At 41.9% G+C, this 25,993-nt stretch overlaps 1 protein-coding gene across 2 annotated transcripts in view; it reads left to right on the top strand.

Annotated features, from left to right (window-relative positions):
* The window catches only part of TMTC1 (transmembrane O-mannosyltransferase targeting cadherins 1), a gene marked incomplete at its 5' end in the record, with an annotated part of 260,055 nt that overhangs the window by 217,240 nt on the left and 16,822 nt on the right, over nucleotides 1-25,993 (top strand). For both annotated transcript variants that reach the window (XM_082666290.1, XM_082666289.1), the window contains 3 exons: nucleotides 12,174-12,282; nucleotides 22,845-22,947; nucleotides 25,329-25,464. In XM_082666290.1, the coding sequence (XP_082522416.1) occupies nucleotides 12,174-12,282; nucleotides 22,845-22,947; nucleotides 25,329-25,464 (348 nt within the window). The remainder of the gene's footprint in view (nucleotides 1-12,173; nucleotides 12,283-22,844; nucleotides 22,948-25,328; nucleotides 25,465-25,993) is intronic.

Genomic DNA, 25,993 nt, shown 5'->3' with positions numbered 1-25,993 from the left:
TTTTAAATCCATAGTGTGGTTTGCAAGGAAGGAGGAAGGGTCCCTTTTCTCAATCCTTGCTTTTGCTGTGATGGCTGCAATAAACACTCCTGAGGCCAGAAGACAGTTCTGCACAGGAAGTACTGTCAGGGAGAGCAAGCTTTAATTTTACGCTCTTGAAGGCATTGGAAGGTCATCATTTTCTTTCCTTGCATAAATATTTCTGACAGAGGATAATTAAACAGACCAGACTGCTTTGTCAAGTATAGGAGTTTTCAGTGGTCTTTCCTGTCCGGAAAATCATTTTCCCACCCCTTTAACTCTCATAATCTTTCCTGGCCTCATTTGCAATCTAGTGCCCTTAAGCTCCTGTGCTGGGGAATGACTTGGAACAACTCTTGACTCATAGCTTAAAGAAGGTACAAATCAATTAAAAGAATACTAGAAATGCATGTATTCACTGGAAATTTCTTCTTGCATACATTGTCTTACTTTAGATAACCAGGCATATCAACTTTTTAATCACAAACCCAGTAGGAGATCAACTTTGCCCTGACACAGGCTAAATTCAGAATGTAAGTTGTTAGAGAGCCTCAAAAAACTTTCAAATCTAAAAATGCTCTGTGTAGACCAGGAGGAGAAATACCAAGGACAGAAAGAGAAATATGCATGTTGTCTGTGTCCACTCCGACTCACGCTTGCCTGTGACCTGCGGGGGTCTGTCCCAGGAAGCACCTTGGGGAGGTGAAGGAGGCTTTAAGGCTCCCTCCCTTCTTGCTGACTCCTTACTAATTCTGCCAACCTCCCTCCGTCGTACAGGGCCCACCCTGGTGCTTTCCTTCGGTGCCACCACTGCAGGGCTGACTGCCCTCAACCTTTCTGCCACCTCTCCTCCTCCAAGTGAAAAGGACAGTAACACTTGAATGACAAATTACAAAGCACCTCCTCACGTCTCATGAACCTGCCCACTGAGTGTTTGTGGAGGGCAGGCACCTTCACTCCCCTGTTACAGCTCCGGGGACGGTGAGGGAGGTCATGTGACACGAGCTGTGAAGTGGGACCTCTAGAGCCAGCCATTCGGTTACATCCCGCGGCCGCGCTGACTGTCTCCCCATGCTGTCCTCAGGAACAGGAGTCGTGGAGCTTAGTGAGCTTGGATCTCAGCTCTACCACATAGCAGTGTGTGACCTTGGGAGAACAACTGGATCTTGCAATGGCTCCAATCCCTCACTTATAAAGTAAAAATAGTACTAGTAACCAGGTCCTCCATGAGTCCTAAACAGGAGAATGCGTGTAAGTACTTAACGTAGTTCCTAGCCCCCAATAAAGATGAAATAAGCCTTAGTTATTATTAATTATTACTAGTCCAGGGGTATAATTCCTCACTTCAATTTGAAGCTCATCTTCTTAGTATAAAGTTAATAATACATCAGAAGGAGGCAACACATTTTCTTTTCCTGCTGTTGAACAGTTTCAGGCAATATTCAACCTCCTTGAGACTCAGTTTCCTTCTCTTCAAAATAAGAGACGGGACCAGGGGATTCTGTAAAGCTGTCTAGCTGCAGGAATCTATGGTTTTAACCATGACTCCAAGGTTCTAATCTCTTTACTGAAATGTAAATGGAAGATCAGAAAGGAATTTGGAAGTCCCTTTTCTTTGCAGAGGCAATATTACCTTGGAGCAGCATCCTGCCTTTGCTGAGAAATCAGTGAGGCTTCAGGTAGAAAATCCAGATGAGACTCCAGCTGGAGAGGGGAAGGAGCCCAGGGAGCTGCCAGGGACTGCATCACCCCACGCGCACGATGCTCTGCTAAGCACGATGCCCTTGCGTGTCTATCCCACAATTACAGGAGCCTGGAGGGATTAATGTGCACCTTTCACAGATTCGGCCACTGAGGCTCATGGAGGTGGAACATCTAACCCAAGTCATACAGCTGGTGAGGGCAGAGCTGGGATTTAGACAGCAACCCGCCTGAGCCAAAGCCAGGGACGTGCATTCCACTGCATCATCAAAATGACTCTTTATCTACGGGGTAGGTGAATCCTGGCTAAACCAGGCTAGTCTCAGCTGCCTTCTCTGCCAGGTTCCAACCTGGGGACGTGGTTTCTACGCTTTCCTTCAAATCACGGAAAAGCTTGGCATAAATATTTTGTGTGCTTTGAAGAGTTGCTGGCTTGGGACTCGTCCTCCCACCCCTCCCAGCCCACCTCCATGCACACGTGGTACAGGAGCAAGGCCATCGGGGGGCAGGCGTTCTGCTGCCGGGGTCCAGGGCAGGGACCTCACCGAGCAGATGAAGATCTCAAGTACCAAAGAAGTAAGCGAGGAGGGGACTCAGGAAGAACCTTTCCTCAGGACCTACTCCATGCCAGCCCCTGTGTGAGGTCTTTGTGTGAGCTCTGTCTCCGTGCCTGCAGCTGTGTGACGAGACAGCGTCAGAATTGTCCATCGTTCCCTTCCTCAGTTTTCAGCTGGGGAGAGAGGTGTTAAAGGCCAGGCACCCCACACAGGGCACACCCGACTGCCTCCCATTATTCTCCGGTGAGTGACCTGACTCGCCCTGCAAACCCACTGCGAGAGGGAGGGGGGATTGCAGGGAATCTACTCATAATTCTAACTATAGTGAGTGTGGCTTTGCGGTCTTCACCAGCACATAACATGAACCTGTCCTCCAGACAGTTCTCCTATGTGGCTTCCATAAAGAATCAAGCAGAAACACTAGGGCAAGGGCCTGTAAACTAGGTTTCCATTGCATCGCCCAGTAAACTAGAACATAAAAGAGGCTACTCAGCGTAGGATCCAATTTTCTTCTTTTCCTTCTACTAGGAAAGACAGTAGAGCCACAGAAAAACATGTGCTCTGAAAAGATAGCCTTAGTCAGACATCCAAAATTTGACTTTCACAATTCAGTTTTTTCAGAGGAGCTGGTAGAGTCTATCAGCACCCCCTTCCCCACCCCAAATCAAAGTCTTTTCCCTTTGTGAGAGACATTATTTCTGAATCCAACAACAACAAAACACCCCAACAAAGGAATGGTAGTTAAGAGACTGCCTGGCATTCCAAGTTCACACTGGTTAATAGGAAATTTTACTACTGCCAAGGGGATTGCCAAATCCATTTATTTCTGTTATTGCATTTCCCAGATTCTCCCAAAATGTCAATACTCTTTCAAAGCAAGCATCTGCTTTCAGTTTAAATGATGTGTCATGAGATTGTATACAGGAATCCAAAAAGTTTTCTAAATTGACAAACTTAACAGGTCCTTAATTACTAAAAGAAAATGTGCTGAATTTTCTAAAAATTGCTTTTAGAAAATTTGCTTTTTCTAACTATCTGTCAGTGAGACCGAGCCAGGAAAGTGAGATGAGGCAAATGTTGTTACTTAACACACAAGAAAAACAGCCCCACTGCTGTATAACCAAAGGGAAAATTCCCTGGGAAACTACAAATGTTGAATGCCGAAATTTGCATATTATGAACAAGATCTAATTTCTACTTAATGCTTCTCTTACGAATTCAATGAGGAAGATGTTATTGGTCCCAGGGACCCCTTCTCAGGAAGTTTAGCCTTTTGGAAATTCCTGGGGGAGACTTAAGGGAGCAGAGTTTTGCTTGCAGAATATTAGGAGATTTTTACTTCTGTTGATGCCTATATGGCTAACACCAGCACTAAGACTTGGATGCACAAAAGCGGGCATTCACCACAGAGCTTCTACGAGAGAGAAAACTGCCTCTTCCAATTGCAGCGTCACCCTCCAGGCACCTCCACTGCAGCCTCCCCACATCACCTGGCGTCCAGAAGTATCGCCCATCCGGGCAAATCAACCAGCCACTGTGACCCTTCTCTTTGGCTCCGATTGTTCCAGAAAGTCTTCTTTCTCCTTTTACCTTTCCTCATCCTGTTACATTTTAGTCTTATATCAAGGAACAACTGATCAGGCAGACCCCACATAGTAACCAGGGCAGAGTTTCTAAAGCAGAGGCTGAAGACCACCCTCACCAGAATCACCTGAGGGGCTTTTTAAGATTTTTAAGAATAATGATTCCTTGGCCCTGCCTCAGACCTACTGAATCTTATGAAGCCTGGGATCCTTCATTTTATCAAACACTGAATGATTCTTAAGCACTAAAATTTGAGAACAGTTGATCTAAGGAAAAAGTGAAGATAGAATACTTTAGGTCATGGAGGATTGTCGATCATCGGCTGGTGACTTTCTTTGGCAGATGAAGACATTCAGGGTGCAGAGAGGCAATAAATATTTCCTAACCCAGGAGCGCTTCACTCCTCCCTGCTTCTCCCATCTACCCAGGGATCTCTAATAGTTCCATCAGTGTCTGCTGAATCCTTCACAGAAGCTCAGACAGACCTCAGTGTCCTGAGTGTGACATGAGTTTCCAGAGGATCTCAGAGTGTTCCTTTCTGTGACTCCAGACAAAAGGTGTGCCCGTGCCTAATTGGACGGGGGGTGTACTGAGGCTTCATTTTGTCAATTTATTCACCTGTTATGAGCTACGTACTTCAAGCTTTTTCTCTGGAATTCAGAAAAACAACCTGTGGACTTGGTTACCTGTATCACATGCTTGGTGAATTCAGAGAAAGATGTTATTTTCATATTTTCCCCCTTTTGAATTGACTTGTCAATTCAGTCTAAATGGCTAACAGAGTATTCCTATATAGAGGGGGCTTACATTGACGATGGGCTTTGGATTTCACTAAACTGCCTGTTATAGAGCCAAAAGAATGCATTAGGGAGTTTTAATACTGTCTAATGCTGGCCCAGGGGTGATCTGTACTGTCAGAATACAAAGGTAATTCCCATTATTAAGAATTTTGTAAAGTCTATTTGAAATTTTCTGCCTCTCTTGTTATTCCTTTTTACATGGAAATAACTGCTTAAAACTTTCTTTTCTAAGAAGCTTTCCTGGCGTGGCTGAAAAAGAGGTTCAAAATTGCTCCTAATTCTTTCTTGCTTAAATATTCACCTTTAGCCATCACCCCTGCAAAATGAAGACCTACTCCTTTGTGTGGCTCTAATAGCAGCTGAGTGGATTCTGAACTATCAGTCTGCCGTTTAGGCCTCCTCAGCTTGACATTTGCCTTAGAATGAGGTTTTTAGGGGTTTTGACTCTGCTTATTACTGGGTTATTTTACGTTTAGTGCAGTGCTATTCAGTTGTGTATTTTTTGTTTGTTTGTTTTTGCGGTACGTGGGCCTCTCACTGTTGTGGCCTCTCCCGTTGCGGAGCACAGGCTCCTGACGCGCAGGCTCAGTGGCCATGGCTCACGGGCACAGCCGCTCCACGGCATGTGAGATCTCCCCGGACCAGGGCACGAACCAGCGTCCCCTGCATCGGCAGGCGGACTCTCAACCACTGCGCCACCAGGGAAGCCCTCAGTTGTGTATTTAATGATGATTTTTACACCCAAAATCCATTATGGTATAAGACCAGACACAAGAAAAATCACTCTAACATCTAACTTAAATTTCTCATGAATAATTTGAAATGTGAAAGTACTGATATATTACTTGTGAAGGAATTTCAAAAACACCACATTTTTAAAAGTGTGTGTGTGAGGGGGAGGTGACTTCCCTGGTGGCGCAGTGGTTAAGAATCTGCCTGCCGATGCAGGGGAAACAGGTTCGAGCCCTGGTCCAGGAAGATCCCACATACCGCAGAGCAGCTAAGCCCGTGCACCACACTACTGAGCCCGCGCTCTAGAGCCCGCGAGCCGCAACTACTGGAGTCCATGCCCCGCAGCAAGAGTAGCCCGCGTAAGAAGCCCACGCACAGCAATGAAGAGTAGCCCGCGCTCGCGGCAACTAGAGGAAGCCCGCGCACAGCAACGAAGACCCAACGCAGCCCAAAAAAAACAAATTAATTAATTAATTAAAAATAAATAAATAAAAGTGGTGGGGGGGGAATATAGGTTTTAATGGGTGATTTTAGAAACATTAAATGAGCTACTAAAAGCCAAAATATATAATACCTACTGTGTGCCAGAGACGCAGGGCGGACAATTTGCCTAAGGGAGTACAGTTAGGAAATAGTGGAGATGGAGTCATAACCCAGTCATTCTGGCTTTTGAATCTGTGCTTTTAGCTACTCTTCAGAGTTAAGCTGGAGAAGCTGCTTAACAGTGCCTGCTAAATAAGAAGTGCTCAATAAATAGAAGCTATACTTGTAATTTTCTTATGAGTCTAAGGCTTGGGACGCTTCTCTTTTTCTAGGATCACTTCTACAATATTGAAAAAGCTGTAGAAACAGAAATATAAAATAGAGAAATATATCATTCTCCTCTGTTATTTAAAAAGAAAGCTTATTTAAGGAGATTTACGAAGCTCTAGGAATAAAGAAAATATTAAAACCATGGTTTTAAAAAAATAATTTAGCGATTATTGAATTTCTATTTGGGCAGATCACTGGACTAGTCTCTGGGATAAAAGAAGTAAGATTAATAAGATATGGGTCCTGCCTATGAAAGAGCTTACAACTTAGTAATGGTCACAGACAGAGCACATGACATTTAACAGAGTGGATGCAGAAAGGCCAATCATGGCCTGGTGATGGAACACACGAAAGTTGAAGTTGCATGTTCGAATCCTAGTGGTATAGTGGCTGTGTGGTCAGGGCAAATCGTGTGAGCTCTCCAAATCTCAGGTTTTTATTTTTGTTGGGGTGGTGGTTGCTAGTATTGTTTTCTAAATCTTTATAATGGAGATAATTTTGCATAATTCATAATGCTTAATGGGAATTAAATAATGCAAAGGAATCACTTAACTCTGTCTTTAGCAGAGAGTAAATGTTCAGCAGACAACTACTGTGAAACCTGAAGCTTTAAAAACCTACCTGGGTGGCGCCCTCACCGATAGACTCCCACCCCCCCGCTGAAGGCACTGGGGCAGCCCTTCAGGTGCTGTGCCAGGGCCTTGCAGAAGCCCAGTGGGCTCAAGCCCAGTTACTGCTCAGAATGTTGAGCTGAAGAACAAAGGGCAGCTGCCCCCTTGGAGGCCAGAACAAGGCTTTTAATAGCGATTCCCCTATCTTTTCTTCTTAATGGAGGCTCAAAAAGAAAATCAAAATTTAAGAAAGGTAGCATCTATATGGTTTTTGATTGTGTTGCATGGTTAGGAGCTCTGATAAGGGGATCACCAGAGCTATTAAAAGGCCCAACCTCAGAACACTAAGGCCTTTACAAAAGCACCTCAAGTGATTTTAAACCTACAGTGAGGGCAGAGAAGCAGTGGAGTACTGATCTCTTAGGTTCTGTAGAATAGATACCAAAGGCGACTGAATCTGGCTGGACTAGTACCCACTCGTCCACACCACTGGGTACGTTTGGAACATTGGTCAGGACCATACTATAGAGGGTTTTAAACTAAGAGTCTATCTGTAAGCAGTAGGGCATTAATGAAGATTTTTATATAAGGGAATGTGTTGAGAGCAAAATGTATCTTTTAGTTGTCTGTAAATAGAAGGAGGAGAAAGAGGGAACTAGAAACAGGGTGTGAACTAAGCTGTTAGCAAGCACAACTCAGTAAGATGCACTCTAGGCTGCAATAATCCAATAGAATTGTAGGAATATTGCCCTTGTTTTTGAATATGGGATAATTAGCAAAGAAACATGGGCCATAATGCAGATATGAAAGGATGCTATTGAATTCAGAAACAGGTTGCAATGAAGTTCAATTCTCACGTGGTAATTCCATTACTATATGGCCAAGGAAGGTTCTATTTAGGTGATTATTTGCTGTAAGTTATTGTGTCAAAACCACACCAATTTCATAAACTCCTACCAAAGGGTGAACAAAAGAGAAACCACAGAAGAAATATATACCTTCCCTGCTATTCCTCTTCCTTTCAGAAACATAAACAGCAACAATAAATTTACCACTTATCCATTTCTTGGGCTTACTTAAAAAAACATTTTAAAATATCTGTCAACTTGGCTTGTGCCTGACCCCTATTGGGCTCTAATGACTTTCAAAGGCTCCCAGGGAAAAGCAGAGTCATCCAAGAGTGCAGAGCTAAGAGGAAAAATCTCATCTGCCCCAGTTTTTGCATCTCGTAATAGTTACATACCATGTGAAATTACATGATGAGATGTTTTTTGAAAGTATATCAGTCAGGGACTTACCTGGTGGCACAGTGGTTAAGAATCCACCTGCCAATGCAGGGGACGCGGGTTCCAGCCCTGGTCCGGGAAGATCCCACATGCTGCGGAGCAGCTAAGCCCGTGCACCACAGCTACTGAGGCTGCACTCTAGAGCCTGCAAGCCACAACTAATGAGCCCGCATGCCTACAGCTACTGAAGCCCGCACACCTAGAGCCCATGCACCACACCAAAGAGTAGCCCCTGCTCGCCACAATTAGAGAAAGCCCACACACAGCAATGACGACCCAACACAGCCAAAAATAAATAAATTTATTTTTTAAAAAAAGTATATCAAGTCAGTCTCTCAAGAGATTAATAGAGGTACAGTTTTTCATAAAGAATTCGAGTTCCCTGTACATAACTTTGATGCTAACTTTTCCAATATGTCACATGAATGTGAATGGACAACCTCAAGTATTTAGATTCACTCACTGTAGTAGTGGTAATTAACCTCACTGAGTTTATATATGAAAGATTAAGCTGTCATTCTAACTGATGTGAGTCATAACAAATGAAAATCATTAACTCTTTGCTATCAAATTGTTGTGGCTTTTTCTCTGCTGATTTTAAAGAATATCCAAGCTAAATTATGTCCTGAGGGGCTTAATTTTCAGACTCAGTTTCCTAAATCTATATCTTCCTTTGGATTTTGGGAAAATTTCCAAATTAATGTTAATAAAGATTTACGAAATCCTTGGAGGAAGACTTCTTCTAACCATGAAACCAATAGTTAAGTTACCAGGATTAAAAGTAAGTTTTCAGGGTCTTCCCTGGTGGCACAGTGGTTAAGAATCCGCCTGCCAATGCAGGGGACATGGGTTCGTGCCCCGGTCCGGGAAGATCCCACATGCCGCGGAGTGGCTGGGCCCATGAGCCATGGCCGCTGAGCCTGCGCGTCCGGAGCCTGTGATCCGCAATGGGAGAGGCCACGACAGTGAGAGGCCTGCGCACCGTGATGAAGAGTGGCCCCCGCTCGCCGCAACTGGAGAAAGCCCTCGCACAGAAACGAAGACCCAACAGCCAAAAATAAATAAATAAATTATAAAAAAAAAAAAAAAAAAAAGTAAGTTTTCATAAAAATAGAACTACCATATGATACAGCAATCCCACTACTGGGCATATACCATGAGAAAACCATAATTCAAAAAGAGTCATGTACCACAATGTACATTGCAGCACTATTTACAATAGCCAGGTCATGGAAGCAACCTAAGTGTCCGTCGACAGGTGAATGGATAAAGAAGATGTGGCACATATATACCATGGAATATTACTCAGCCATAAAAAGAAAGGAAATTGAGTTATTTGTAGTGAGGTGGATGGACCTAGGGTCTGTCATACAGAGTGAAGTAAGTCAGAACGAGAAAAACAAATACTATATATGTATGCTAACACATATATATGGAATCTAAAAAAAAAAAAGGTTCTTATGAACCTAGGGGCAGGACAGGAATAAAGACGCAGATGTAGAGAATGGACTTGAGGACATGGGGAGGGGGAAGGGTAAGCTGGGACGAAGTGAGAGAGTGGCATTGACATATATACACTACCAAATGTAAAATAGATAGCTAGTGGGAAGCAGCAGCATAGCACAGGGAGATCAGCTTAGTGCTTTGTGACGACCTAGAGGGGTGGGATAGGGAGGGTGGGAGGGAGGCACAAGACAGAGGGGATATGGGGATATATGTATATGTATAGCTGATTCACTTTGTTATGCAGCAGAAACTAGCACAACATTGTAAAGCAATTACAAGATGTTAAAAAAAAAAGCAGTTTTCATTTAAAAACATGTGCCCATGAAAGAATTACTTCAAGGTATATTTTAGAAACGCAAGCATATGTAAACATAGTGGTCTTCCATAGAGTTTTACAGACACTCTGAATGTCAACTAAATGAATGAATTGACAAGAAAGCAGCACTGAGAGAGCTATAATGCCAGTTTCTTATAACCGCACAACTTTAAAGCCACATCCCAAAGATGAGCCACTTAACGACACAGGTGTTACACCTTGATATCAAGGGCAGGACTATGTATCGAGAGGAGCCAGAGTTTGAGGTAGCTATACCCCATTAAGGAGAGGATAGTGTGGACAGCCACCTCCCCTGGGAAATAGCTAACACAATGACAAATGTTTTCACGTTTGCTACGTTGAATAGTGTATTGAATGCAAGAGAGACATTGAATGCAATGCCTCTGCTGGAAACATGACCTTTTTTTCAAGGTCTGTGATAGGAGGCTGTCTTCTACGTAAAATCGTCTTGTAACATGTTGCTTCTAGTAATTGGAACTCAAACGTATGGAGTCAATACTAGTTTTCCCCTATAGATCTTCATCCTGCAGAGCCTGAAGCCCTACACAGGGGTTCTATATAGCAGGAGCTACTCTCAGCTGCCTTTGATAGTTCAGGGAGCCGTGCTACTAAAATCTCAATGTGAGTACAAATTACCTGAGAATCTTTTTAACATTCAGGGTCTTATTCTTTAGGTCCAGATGGGGCCTGAGACTCTGTACTGCTAACCAGCTCCTAGGTGATGTTGATGATTACTGGTCCATGGTTCACACTTCGGGCATCAAGCTCATAGGAGGTGGATTTCTAAGTAGTTAGAATAAGCAAGTATAGTGTGATGGAAGAGCACCAGATCCTGACTCAGAACACTAGTTATGGAAATATGATGAGTCACTTGACTTTTCTGAATCCAAATTTTTCTCATTAGAAAAATGAGTATAATAGGACAGTAATACCTGCTGCCTGGGATTGCTGTGAGAATTAAATTAATGATGTTATGTGAAAATTGACCAGAGCATTTGGTACATATTCATTGTTGAATAAATGATTGTTGACCCTACGTAGTAAAAACATAAGCACACAGTTCAGTATTGGTAACTCATAAAGTTGGGGGACCCTTAGGCTGTGTGCCCTCCGTAGTTCCAGTGGTTCTATTCTTCATTCCACCTCTTCTGCAATTACAATGTCTAGCATTTAGCAAGTGGTCAGCGTATGTGGAATTGTATTGATGGCAAAGTTGATCACTGCCAGTGTACATTTTTGGCTTCGGGGATACTGATATCAGGCTAATGACACAGTGTTTCCCCATGACACTAACAGGAAAGAGAACTTTCGCCCAAAATAGTGGTAACAACTTTGAAGCCTCGAGTTCTCTTTAAATAAAGAATGTAATCACTGGGGGCTTCCCTGGTGGCGCAGTGTTTGAGAGTCCGCCTGCCGATGCAGGGGACGCGGGTTCGTGCCCCGGTCCAGGAAGATCCCACATGCCACGGAGCGGCTGGGCCCGTGAGCCATGGCCACTGAGCCTGCGCGTCCGGAGCCTGTGCTCCACAACGGGAGAGGCCACGACAGTGTGAGAGGCCCACGTACCGCAGGAAAAAATATATATATATAATCACTAGGAGAAGACTAAAATGAAGATCATCAGCCCGATTTTTAATAAAAATATGAGGATAAAAGAACTGATCATTCTTTGCCAGCCAGTAGTCACAGTATCTTCTAATTTCACAAATTATGTGTAAAAGGTATCTCTCTTGATAGAAAAGCAAAGATGAATGTGGGAAGTTTGGCTGGCTTGTTGCTGATAGGTGGCTCAGACCCCATTAGGAGCCAGCCTGCAGAGGTGCAGTTAGTACTGCAGGGGTTCAAACCATCCTCCACATGGTTGAAAACTGGCTCCCATGCCACCCAGGTCATGTGCCCCAAATTGCTCCTCTGAAGGTCAAACTTTCTGCTTAATAAACTTGTACATTTTTAAATAAAACTCTCAAGAGCACACAGCGAGAAATGGAAGGTAGAGAAATCAGTGAATAACCTGCAGTGTCATTTATATCTTAACATCTCTTTCCATTGAGAATTCAGAGACAGAAACTTAATTAGCACCTGGAGGAAGTCTAATGTAATTCATTTGCAGTAAAATCAGAGTGAATCCGTTAATCTTTGCTAAAAGAAATGAGATTTTCAAGTCTAATCAGAGGATTTAAAGTTTTATTAAAAGGTGTTCTTTTTTACCCTCTTATAACCTATAGGTCTCAGGAGAAAAAGGAAGAGGCTATCATCTTACTGAAAGATTCCATTAAATATGGTCCCGAGTTTGCAGATGCATATTCAAGCTTAGCTTCATTACTGGCTGAGCAGGTAATTGTTACCATTTAGTTTCACATAATATTTTTAAATGTTTCTGTTGAATATATAAATTAATATTACACAGATTTTTATATGTATCATTTAACTTGTAAGCTCATATTAGACAACTGATCTCTATGTCAGTTTTCTTCTTGATAGAAATTACAAACCTAGTTTTCTCACTCCAGTATTCTTTGTGTATGTAGGTGGCCTCTAGACAAAGATGGTCCATTATATAGGCCATTGCTCTATTCTCCATCACTTTGGGACAAAATCTAACAAGAACAATACATGGTATTTGCTGGTTTTATTACTACTCACTTATATTTTTCTGGGGAATTGCTAATGGTCTAAGATCTCTGAACTCATTATGGAACCAATTACCAATAATCTTATAGATCCTATGTCTTATAACTGTTAGAAGATCACAGAGTCTTGTAGGACAGGCTCCTAAGAGAGAACATTTCTCACGGCGTAAAGCAGAGGGGTATTTTGATTCCCCCTCATTCTTCTCACTGTGTCTAAACCATTTGATCCCACTTTTGGTGTCCTGGATGCATGCCCCCTGCTGTGGGGAAAACAAATATAAGTTGTCTTCTCTAAATTGACGATATAGTTTCGTTGACACACATAAGTGCCCACAATAGAAGGTAGATTCTGCTATCCACACAATTGCCAGATTGTCTTTAAAATTAAACTTAGCACCTTTGAAAGATGCCCTGCAGCATTGGCTTAAATATAATGAATGATTTGATGCTGCATGTCAGGTACAGAGGGGTGCAATTTGCGTTTCAAAAACTGTGGAGGTTTCACCAGGAAACAAAATTAGGACACTCAATGAATATTTAAGTGTCAGAAATGATAAGTCTAGTTGTCTTGCTCTAATATTCTCCATATAGTGTAGGTGGGCTTTAGACAAAAGCCTGTGTCTGTAGTGGATGATTTTTTTTTTTTTTTTTTTTCACTGCTGTGGCCTCTCCCGTTGCGGAGCACAGGCTCCGGACGTGCAGGCTCAGCGGCCATGGCTCACGGGCCCAGCTGCTCCGCGGCATGTGGGATCTTCCCGGACCGGGGCCCGAACCCGTGTCCCCTGCATCGGCAGGCGGACTCTCAACCACTGCGCCACCAGGGAAGCCCTGTAGTGGATGATTTTAATACCTGTTTTAGCACAATGTTTAAGCTGAAGTGACGGTCGCCGTGTTCTATGGTATACACGGCAGTCCTCAGCTGCCTTTGGCTTGTGTTGAAGCAGACACAGTGGGAGTTTCCTGAAGAAAAGATTGATTCCATCATTATTCTCTTTTCTCACCTCATCCTGGCTCCTTCATTTTCATAGGAAGACCCTCCCTGCCTCTGCCTGGTTGGGTGTCTTGCAGCTACTCAGACAAGCCGCACACAGAGTTAGGGCCTTTGCACTAACTGTGCCTTTTGCCTGCAACACTGTTCTGCCAAACGTCAGAGTTCCTTCCTCGTCTCATGCTGGTTTCTGCCCACATAGTTCCGTATCAGAGGGCTGTCTGTGATTACCCTTTCAGAATAACTCCCTCACTGCCCCACATGTTTCTCTGTCTCCTGGCCCTGGCTGACTTCTCCCCAGAGCATTTATCACCATCTAACATACATCTATTTGCATGTGATCTTTCTCCCACCACTAGAATATTTCCGCGAGCCAGTCTCCATGAGAATGGCTGTCTCTTCTACTCAAGGCTTTCCCCCCACGTCTGTCACGTTGTATGCAAGCAGTAAATACTGAGTGAATAAATGAATGGATATGAACTGAAGACCATGTAGCACCTGCAATCCAGTACGTGATCTAGATTTTACTCATATTTGAAGTAGGGCTGGGCATGTGGGCCACCATGCTGTTTCATAACGGAACTGCGCCTCACGTCGTGCCCTTGTCCTTCACTGAGGGACAGCGTGAGGACAGCCAGGTGAAACTACTCCTTCTAACTGCAGGGTTGGGGCGGGGTTGAGGCCAACACCTGTTACATGGTTCACTGGCTTCTGAATGAGGACTCGAGGGAGAAATTTCTGTCATGTCTCAGTATTAGGAATGGCCAGCCTTCTCCTGAATTACACGTTTTTTGCTTTATTTTTAATCTAATGCATGAAGGACCTTACAAATGCTAAGAAAATCAGTTCTAGTTTCATCCCCCTTGGGCCCCCCTCCGACTAACCGCCACCTGGATGGGATAGGCTGCTTTTCTGTGGGCGCTGCTTGTACTTGGTTTATCATTTTTCTTAATAATTTATTTTATTCAATTTGTGCTCTATATTTTTGAAAGCTGCCTCCGTTTCTCTGTAAGTGAATAAATAAAGCATTGCATTGAGTTCCCAGTCATATCTTTTTTCACAACTTGGCGGGACAGATAGTGAACACTGAAGCGCTCTTCTTGATGCAAATTACCCTGAAGGTAAATGACAAAGTCACTCACCTAATACCAGTGACGACACGGTGTGTTGTTTTGGGGGAGCTCTTTACAGACATTCACACAGTTCCATCTTCCTATAGTGCCGTCTTTTCTTTCTCTCCTTCTAAATCATCCTCATATTTCAAGATTCAGTTCAACTTTCACGTCCTCCGCCAACACTCATCCACCTCCCCGTCACATGGGAGTTGTTCGATTTTCCTCGGAGCTCCTGTGACATCTTTGGGAACATGCATCAACTCACAAACCAACAAACTCACAAACCAATCATATATTTTTATGTCTTGAATTAACATCTGAACTATAGTTTAAACAGTTTGTCAGGCTTATTTTTCCTCACAAGACTGCAAGTTTTATAAGAAAAGCCTTGTCTTCCTTGTATGCCTGTTCCTTCTCTAGGGCTCAGGGTACTTCACTGTATAAAGCAGGTGGGTATTCATACAGCATCTCTGGACTTAATGCACTTTGGAGGTCAGTTCCCCTGTGCTGTGCTATTAGGAGCATTTGACAGTGAACAGGTCGGCAGCCTGATTGTAGACCCCACTTCATAGTACAGACTATGTACAGACCCCACTTCCTTGCCTGTACAGACTCTGGTGAGGAGTGCTTTACCTCTCTGAGCCTCAGTTTCCAAATCTGAAAATCGATAGCTATATGGATCTAACATTTTAAGAGTGTCTAAAACTATCCCTGTAACACCAAGTGCTAATGAATATTTTCATGAATAACTTAAGGCTCCACTTTAATTAGTGCTGTGGTTTCTATACAAATAAAACATTAACATGTTAATATTGTGAAAAGCAATTTGTTTTAGTAAATACTGTATCCAAAAGTTTCAAGTTGTATTCCTTTTCTAAATTGATGAACTCCAAATTCATGAAAAGTTACTTTTTTTTGTTTGTTTAATTAATTAATTTATTTATTTTTGGCTGCTTTGGGTCTTCATTGCTGAGCGTGGGCTTTTCACTAGTTGCAGCACCCAGGCTTCTCATGGCAGTGGCTTCTCTTGTTGCGGAGCACGGGCTCTAGGTGCGTGGGCTTCAGTAGTTATGGCACGCAGCCTCAGTAGTTGTGGCGCACGGGCTTAGTTGCTCCGTGGCATGTGGGCTCTTCCTGGACCAGGGCTCAAACCCGTGTCCCCTGCATTGGCAGATGGATTCTTAACCACTGCGCCACCAGGGAAGGCCTAAAACAATACTTTGAATCATTTCCTAATGATAGATTCCTAGAAGTTGAATTCCCATATCAAAGAGTATCAGCATTTCATGACTTTTGAGATGTGTTACTAAACTGCTTTCTAAAAGAGTGGTACCAATACGCTGTGCCACCAGCAGTGTGCAGCCTCTAAGTCTTGAATGTTAGTGGAACATTTAAATGGAAATAGCATGTGGACAGATGACAGTGGGAGAGATCAGGGCTAAAGATAGATTTAGGACTTCAAATAAATGAGTCCATATTATGAGTAGGTAATCCCTCTGAGGGGAAAATGAAGAGTAGTGTGGGGAGGAAAACCTTCAAGAATTTTTAACCTTCTCATTTTGTAGATAAAAGTATGAGGTGCACAGAATTAAGTACTGCTCAAGGTCATACAAATAACTAGTGTCAGGACCAAGACTGGAGCCTGGTAACTCGATTCCTTCCCCACTGCTCTTTCACTGTATGATGCTGGGGTCCCATGATTGGACTGTGGTAATGGGGCTGTAGTTAATGAGGTTAGGTATACAAGGGGCCAGGTGGGAGGGGGGAAGAAAAATGATAGAGGAAACCTCATAACATGAGTTGTCATAGATGTTAGATACATAAAAGGATCCAGAATAAATTTGCCCCTCTGTGTCTACTGCAGCATAGAAGTCAAGAAGACAGGACAGAAAATAAACTCTTAGATTTGAAGTCTGGATGGTCTCTGGCTTACTAGCCTCTTTTGGTTTTCTATTAGCATTCAGAACTGGCTGTACTCCAACTTCACAGATAGGATTGTAAACATTTACAAGCCCACCATCATTTTTAACTAGCCTACTCTTGCCATAGATTATATAGCTTGCATTACACTAGCAGTAAAGGAAATGAAGTTAACATAATGACTTGATCCACTGTACATTATTGCTAGCCCCAGGTTTATAGCCTATTGAAAAACTCAATTAATTAATTTGATAACACTTAAAATATTTTTCTTTTATATATTTTGGGATATGACTTCACCTGATACAAGAATGAAAAGAAAATTGGAACAGTAAAATATAAGTTAGAAATATAGATCAAAAATAAAAGAGGTCCACGGTCAGTGTCTCTTCTTTGACAAGTGCCGTCTTTTGGGTAGATTCAGGCACATATACCATCGCATTTGTGGTCAGGTCACCTTGCGCTGAACCTTACCGTAATAATTTATTGATTAAATTATTCAGCACATATTTATTGAACATTTAGGTATCACCAAGTATTAGAAATTGCTGAAGTAGCAAGGTATGGGCCTCAACTCATGGAACTTAGAGTCTAAAAGGTAAGGATACTCTTAAGTGAAGAATTACCACCCTTTCCCCAATGTCTAACCCAGTTGTAACAAAAGGGCAAAGAGAGAATAGAGTACCAGTGAGAATGTTATAGGGACCTAACCTAATACAGGGAGCAGTGAGCGCTGGCCAAAGAGTGATATTTAGTCTGATACCTTAAGAACTTATAGATATCAACAAGATTAAATTATTAGGAAAAGCTTTCTGGCTACAGGAATTAGACCACCGGAGGGCTGTCGGGTGGGGAACAGTACGATCCCTTCCTCCTATGGGAGGAAAGTCATGTGCCTGAAAGTGCAGAGAATGAGGACAAAAGGGCATGAGAAGAGTTTGGAGATGGAGAAAGCTGCAATTCTATGTAAATTTAGCTTCCCCTCACTCTTCCTGGTCTCTTGACAGTGTGACACAGCTGTGGTCGCTTACACTTGTCATAGTGTTTGCTCTTTAGCTTTTATTTTATGATTCTTGGCATTTCTTCTTTAAAGTGATCATTTCTTTCTTTCTTAGATTGTCACAGGGTGATATTGATCACAGTCTGCTGGGCGATGAGAAAATTTAGGATTAGAAATACCTAACATGTCCTTGGTGAGGAGGAATGCCAAGTTAATTGATTCATTTCAGTTGAATGAGAAAGAGAATTAGACTTCAAATGTTGGCGGCACGTTTCTCGTAAACGTCCATGTCAATGACTGATGGGGGAAGAACTGTTTTGTAAGGAAAGTAAAAGCAAAGGAAAGGATGAGAAAGCAGGCATCTTTGCTTTATGTTTTGAGCCGCTGTGTCTTAAAGAGTTGCTTAGCAAAGTCATTGACATGAGTTTAAACATTCAGTTGTCCTACACTTCCCAGGTTTGTAATAGTCATTTGGCTAATGGGGAGATACACGATAGCTCTGTGTGCTCGTATCATTGGCCAGAGTGAAAGTACTTATGGAAAGCAGCTCAGACGCATGGCCATGATGTCAGAGCACAACCTTCCAGCCCCATCTCTGTAGGTCTTTCACCACTTTGGAACATCACACCCTATATCTGCCATACAGTAAGAACATATGTTACAGGCCATTCATTACGCCAGTGGTTCACAGAGGGTTGACCGGGGACGCCTGAGGTCCAAGAAGGCCTGTGCAGTTTTTATAATACTAACAAGTAATTTGCCTTTTTTTACTCTCATTCTCTCCCCAGTGTACAGTGGTACACTGGGGCTACATGATATATTCACAGTCATGAAAAGAGTATGAAAATATTCTCCCCTTTCCAACTGAATGTCTGTGTGAGACCAGGTTTCTTCACATACTTCAACTAAAAAACATATAGAAACAGATTAGTACAAAAATAGATACAAGAACCCAGCTGTCTTCTATCAAGCCAGACATTTAAAAGACTTGGAAAAATAGAAAATAATGCCACTATTCTCACTATTTTTTTTGGCTTTGGAAAATATAGTTATTTTCTTATAAATGTGTTATTTTTTTATTATTCTAAATAAATAATAAATATTAGTTTATTTATTAGTTTATTAAATAAAAATTTCTCAGCTTCATTCCTGTTATGGTACACATTGATAGATGTAGACCACATAAACAAAGCTCTTTGGGGTCCTCAGTACATTTTAGAGTGTAAACCAAGAAGTTTGAAGATTGCTGCATTGAGCCCATGTCCCTTTGTCCTCCTGGTTGCTGCAACTTGAACTATAAGAAATCTTTTCCAAGTGTATCAGTTGGCCCAAGAGAATAAATGACAGTCAAACGTCCTTTTTCAGATCTACTTTTCACTTTCTCCTCCTTGAGGTAAAAAACATGCCATATCGGTAATTACAGCATGTAAAACATGGAGATGTTGATGGTGTTTTCTCTATCCCGCGAGGCCCATTTCATTTCCACCCCACTGAAAATGCTTTTGAGCCTTGGAGAGAAGCCCACGGCTGCGTGCTGCCCATTTTTAACCATTGCCCTCGAAGGCCGATTTCATGTTGAGGCAGCGGTTGGTTGGGGACTCTGGTGACAGTATTATTTGTCAGAACCGTTCTCTGGGTCACAAGCATTTTTAAGTAAAGTTGTCCTATCAATAGCTCGTATTCATTTCCTCTGGATCTCACAAATCAGTAGAGACTGGGAGTGATCCGCTTAGGTGAGGACATCTAGCCAGATGAGGTAAATGAAATTGAACTTGAGGGATTAAGGATACTCCTTTTTAAGATAAATGCATTGCCCTTCCAGAGAAGGTGGAATTTGTTTTAAATAAACATCTAGAAGGTATTTTTCTCCGGCAGTGGTGGTCCCTTTAGTTTTTTAATAAGTGGAGTTAATCATTCTTTGAAATTTACAGTCAAATGAAAGGACAAGAAAGATAGACATTGAAAACATTTGTCATAGAGCCAGAGTCTTGAGACTGTCCTTGGGGGTTACCGAAGGTATGGGATGTGATTCCTTGCTCTAGACATGGATGGTCTTTTAAATCCCATTACTTCTTTGGACTTTGAAAATTGCATTCCTGTGGAGACCCAGCTCATAAACCCCAAAATGGGTTTTAGATGAAAAAGGTGATCTCTTTGCCTATTCTGGAGCAACAAGAATGTGGGGAAAAGGTAAAATTAAGTCAGGTATAAGAGTAATTGCACTTGAAAACTGTGGTATCTGACTTTAGCAAGTTAGAATGTGAGGACGTCAATTTTATTCCTTTCAGGAAAAACACCTTTCAACTCTCCCACAGTTTGGTTATAAGGATGTTTTAAAGATCTCAAGTAGCTGCAGATTTTTTTCATGCATATCTTCGTATTACACAGCTGCTGGTGTTAATGGTAGCCAGTGTTTCCAGGCATTTGGTTTATGACAGTTGCAGAGAATCTGTCTATATAAACACCAGTCTGGGTATCACTCCTGGTTGCCTTCCAAGAACCTTGTGCTTCTCCTTTTGTGACACTGTCACCGTATATCACAGTGTCTCCTTGCCTGAATCCCTCTCCGTTGTCTTTGTGGGCAGGATTGTCTGTCTCACCCACTCTTCTGTCTCCATTATATACTTGACATGTGGGAGGTGCTATTACTTATACCACTAGGAGATAGATGCCAAAGACGTGGGGCTGAATAAAACAAAATACATCTATTTAAGGAGCTCAAAGACAAATGAACTAAGGAATACAACTCAATGTGAGCAGTGTAGTAAAGAGGTAAATACAGATGCTCTGGAGCTCAAGTGCCCTGGCGTTGCTACTGAGTCCACGTCAGGCATCACAACCCTGTCCACGTGGCATTTTAGCCTACAGTTTCAAATTCCTTTCCCATCAAATCTCTTTAGTTAACTCCATATGAGAAAAAAATAACTAACTTGGGTGTTCTTCCTTTTAATTTTTCTTAATCATCTTCTGATATGGAGGTCAATAAACAATTTCTTAGAGGCAACCAGAAAATAAAATACCCTGGCTAATCCTAAACTAGTTAATCAGTTCCTAAAAATCTTGAGTTTCTTGTGTTACCATTTGACCAGTGTTAGTGTTTGACACTAATGCCATCTATTTTTAAATGTGCTCATGAAATACTACTCCTAGTAGTAGTAATAAGAGTAGATCTTCCCAGACCAGGGCTTGAACCCACATCCCCTGCACTGGCAGATGGATTCTTAACCACTGCACCACCAGGGAAGCCCCAGCATGTATCTTTCTGAATTATAGTTTTGTCTGGATATATGCCCAGGAGTGGGATTGCTGGATCGTATGGCAGCTCTATTTTTAGTTTTATGAGGAACCTCCATACAGCAGCCCAATTCTTAATTACTATGCCATGCTTTCTATAGCAATTACAGAAAACATGTGCTGAATGAATGCGTAAATGAATACATATGCAATGGTACTCTCTATTACTTCGATTGGAGTCTTAGGTAATTTGTGTCTCGCCTGTCTCCATTTAATACACACGCATGCACGCTCACCAATTTGCTAGATCTACAGTGGGTGATACCTTCAGAAAGTTTTTCTTTTCTTCAGTAGATTGAAAGAAGACATTTTGAGATTTTTCATTCATCTCTAATTTTCTTTTGAGTTTGACAGTTTGTTGAGCTTGGCAACTGGAAAACACACTTTTAGAAACATGGAAATCCATTTTTGCTGGACTATGGATTTGTAATTCAAATAAGAGAAATTTGCCAAATTCAAACCACACTTTGTTCCCTAAATGGTACTTAAATATGTGGATTTGAAGAGATGGCATTGGTCATTCCACAGGAGTCAAGTGTCTTCGCCTTTCTGAGTCAAATCAGATTTAGGCTTCTTGACTTATTGCTAAGCACTCAGGACATTTTTATTCAGAAACTCAAGGTGTCAGGTCTGAGAAAAATGATGCTGTACATTCTCTTTTCATGTGTCTGGTTGAATGCTTAGTAGTAGTAACTTCTGATAAAATTATGGACGGTGTCCATGATCAGAGCACATGAAAGGAAAAGTTGCTTTGTGATTTATGCCAAACCATTGCCTTTCACCTGACCTTCATAGCAGTACTAGCAAACTAGGAAATGGTTTACTTGTGAGTAATTGTTAGAACCTGGGTGATTTCATTTCATTTGATTCATTAATTAGGTGTTACCTTATACATTGTAAAAGAAAGTGTGACATGACAATCTCAGATGGTTGTGGAAAATGTGCCTAAAAACGAATTCAGAATTATTGAAGTGTGTTAAAGTGGATTGTTAGAGTAGAAGACCAAAACAACTAGAAAAAGATCCCCTGAGGCTGTGGCAATTGATCTGGGCCTTGCCACAAAGGGAGGAGTTGGAGGTGTGCCTTTGAGGGGCCCTATATTCCTGTTGGAGGCAACAGCTCAGAGGTGGAAAGGGCGGGGTGATAAGGGAAGTAACGAATGGTTTGGTGGACTACAGAAATATTTAGAGTAAACAAAGGATAAGGCAAACCCCTCCCATAATCAACATCAGCCTCCCCTCCCACTTCCTTCCCCAAAACCTCCCCAATAAATCATACAATATAAGTAAGAGAGCTAGCTATGCAAATGCAGCTGTGTCAGATAGCCAGGCCTCCCTATCTCCCAGTGAGATTGCCACCTCGGAAGGCATTCCTATGTGAATGGATCACACGTATTTTCGTCCAGAGAGTTACTGGGGTGGAGGGCATCCCATTCAAATATCCATTTTGAGGCTTTTTCCAACTGTAGGGCAAATCCTTCCAGTACTGCTTCTTAGTAAACATCAGCTGGTTTGCGCTGAAGGAGCTAAACACAAGTATGAGTCTTTGGTATGTGTGCAGTTGGCACTGACTTTAATTCAAAGTACATAGTGTTTGGACTTCCCTGGTGGTGCAGTGGTTGAGAGTCCGCCTGCCGATGCAGGGGACATGGGTTCGTGCCCCGGTCTGGGAAGATTCCACATGCCGCGGAGCAGCTGGGCCCATGAGCCATGGCCACTGAGCCTGCACGTCCGGAGCCTGTGCTCCGCAACGGGAGAGGCCACAACAGTGAGAGGCCCACGTACCGCAAAAAAGAAAAAAAAAACAAAAACATAGTGTTTGATCTTGGCGCCTGTTGCATAACAGATGCTCAGTAAATTATTTTCTGCTCTTCCCACTTCCATTATTCAGTTTATTGTTGATTTTTTAAAAAAACTTTCTCATGTATTTTTCTTTGTTCTCTTTTAAAGGAGAGGTTTAAGGAAGCTGAGGAAATATACCAGGCTGGAATAAAGAACTGCCCAGATAGCTCAGACTTACACAACAACTATGGAGTTTTCCTAGTTGATACTGGTAAGCGAGATTAAAGAGAACCTGTTCTGTGGAGATGAGATAATATTATCTATCAAGCTAAATGGCAACCACGCCAATAATGCCTCAAAAGTAGAACTCACTGGGCTTGGCTGGAAGCTCACACCGTTGACAGTCACATTGTACTTTGGGGCTGTCATTTCTCTAAATCTTCAAGCTCAATTCAGTAAAATCTGCCGGTTCTTATAATCAGATTGCTAAGAAAATCTCCCCAGGTGGCAGGAAGTGGCCTTGATGATTTAATGAGCAACAGTCTCCTTTGAATAGCATTTATACAAGTTTATAAATCTATGATGATGAACGTTCTCTACAATGATGCAGAACCTGCCTCTGAATCTATTTACTGGCAGATGGTAAATACTTTTCTACAGCCGATTAAAAAGTCTTAAATTGTTTCATTGTTCTTTATGTGATACATACTATAGAAAATGTACCATTATAATTGGTAGAGTACCCTTATAGGACAGCTGCTATATAAAATACACATTACCTTATTTAATGTAAAACTTTACTGGACAGGAATTCTGTTTTCTTTATGGTTTGTACCCCACATACTGTTGGCATGTTATGAATACTTGTAAAGAATGAAAAGATGCTTGAATTTAATACAAAAACACTGCTTTGTTCTCGTTGACTATTAGACTACCTGCCCTGCAATAAAATTCGATTTTAATTATTCTGTCCATATGAAATGCTCAAAAGGGTTTTTATTTTCTAGGATATTTGAAGCCCTTCTGTTTCTTAGGACATAAATTTACATTCTGATACACCTAGGAAACATCCCTCATTTTCACATGTAAAATTGTTTCTTAGTGCCACCTGCTGGTTCTTTGGCAACATAATAATAAGTTAGGTATCAAAGATTAAAAACAAACAAAAAATTGAAGTGACCATCTGTTGGCCTGATCTAGCCCTCTTCCTTCTACTTCAACAACAAAATTTCCCACCCCAACTCCTAGTCCCCCAAAATCTCACTGACCACCCTCTATATTTTCCTACCACTCCCACTGTATTCTGTTTTTATACTACTGAAATTCTCCCTATCATGACCTATACATAGACCTCTACGTACGTAGTCTTTTTTGGCACTTCCTAGTCAAACTTGCATTCAAAGAAGGTAGACTTGAGAAGATGTCTGTGTGGGTAATAAACATTCCATTGCCGTGTAGAGCTTCAGACTTGTCCACAATTCATTCACTTACATATAATTTCACTAGGAAGCTTCTTTGGGGAACCTTATCATACTAGAGAGACTTGATGGTAGTCCTGACCTTTATTCTCACTTCCCCTGGGATTTTTGTCAAGTGTCTTAATGTTTTTGCACTTTAGAGCCTGTATCTGTAAAGTGATAATATTTTTTTTAATATCTTTTAAATCCCAAGAGGCAACTAAGTGCTATCAAAAGGCAGCTAAATAGGATCAAAATACCTGCAAAAATCATGAGATCATTTAATTAGTGTTTTAAAATATACAATGCATTGCACAAATGCAAGGTGATATTATTTTTATTTTTAAAGTCCCATTCAATAAATACCCTCTAAACAAAGATGTATGATTTAAAAAGAGATTTGCAAAATACAGAAGATGCTGCTTCTTTAAAGCAGTGCCTCAATCACTAGGTTGTGGTATAGTAATTGTGACAGACCCTCAGAAATTACTTCAGGACAGTTTTCTTTCTATAACAGCCCATTCCACTTTTTGTATAATGAGAAGCAACAATATCTTACATAAATGCCAATCATTGATAATCTCAAAACATCATATTAACTAAGGCAGTGGCCAGAAACCAGTTTGACTAAAATAATACATTTAATAAAAGAAACAGGTTTTAGTTTTTACTGCTTTTTTACTACTAATTTCTTTGGAAGTGAAAATGAATAGTGAAATGGTCCAAAGTTAGGCAGTGGCAAGGAGAAGCCAAAATGTGAGCTCATTTACAAACTGAATAATTGGTGGTATGGCTGTAGGAAAAAAAGATCATCAGAAGAGAAATTAAAGAGGCCATGTGTTTAGGGACTTCCCTGGTGGCACAGTGCTTAAGAATCAGCCTGCCAGTGCAGGGGACATGGGTTCAATCCCTGATCCGGGAAGACCCCACATGCCGTGGAGCAACTAAGTCCGTGGACCACAACTACTGAGCCTGTGCTCTAGAGCCCGTGAGCCACAACTACTGAGCCCGCGCTCCTAGAACCCGTGCTCCACAACCAGAAGCCACCGCAATGTGAAGCCCGTGCACCGCAACCAGGGAAAGCCCGCGTGCAGCAACAAAGACCCAATGCAGCCAAAAAAAAAAAAAAAAAGTCTGTGTGTTTTATAATTAAGGCATGTTCTGCTCTTACCAACCTACCACCTGTTGATTACAGGCTCTCCAGAGAAGGCAGTGACCCATTACCAACAGGCCATCAGACTTAGCCCGAGCCATCATGTAGCCATGGTGAACCTGGGGAGACTCTACAGGTCACTGGGAAACAACAGCGTGGCTGAAGAATGGTACAAACGGTAAAGTTCCTGTTTTTCACTTTGTAAGTCATCCTAAGACCTCTGCAATTGGCCATCAAATTCTTAGTTATTTGGAACAGATGCTTTCAGAATACTAGCAAATTTTGCCAATGCAGGCAATACAGATTCTCCTCTCCAAAGAGAACAGTACAATAAATGGCACTTTGGGGATAAATGATATCCCACTTAATGACTTTTTTGCCTGCTGGTTAAAGCATAGTGCTAAACCAAGGTTGGAATTTAATTCCCATTTTAGTTAGTCCATTGTTTTCTGTTGAAGCTAAGGACTACACCCAAACCACAAATAGAAATTTCGAAAATGGATACAGATGAAAAACTGTGCATACATCAAAACAAGTCTATCACCATAAATGGGAAAGATCCTTGGGGCTCAGTTTACGTATTGGTGGGTCACTAGAGACATGCTTATAGTCAGAGGCTGGCACTGTGATCTTTTTTTAACATTCTTCTTGATATAAAAACAACAACCATGTGGGAGCAGAGTCTCAAACCGGGTACAGTGGTCCCT

The sequence above is a fragment of the Grampus griseus genome (genome assembly GCF_964374135.1).
Source record: "Grampus griseus genome assembly, chromosome: 11".
Taxonomy (NCBI): domain Eukaryota; kingdom Metazoa; phylum Chordata; class Mammalia; order Artiodactyla; family Delphinidae; genus Grampus; species Grampus griseus.
This window is presented reverse-complemented; position numbering and strand designations above follow the sequence as displayed.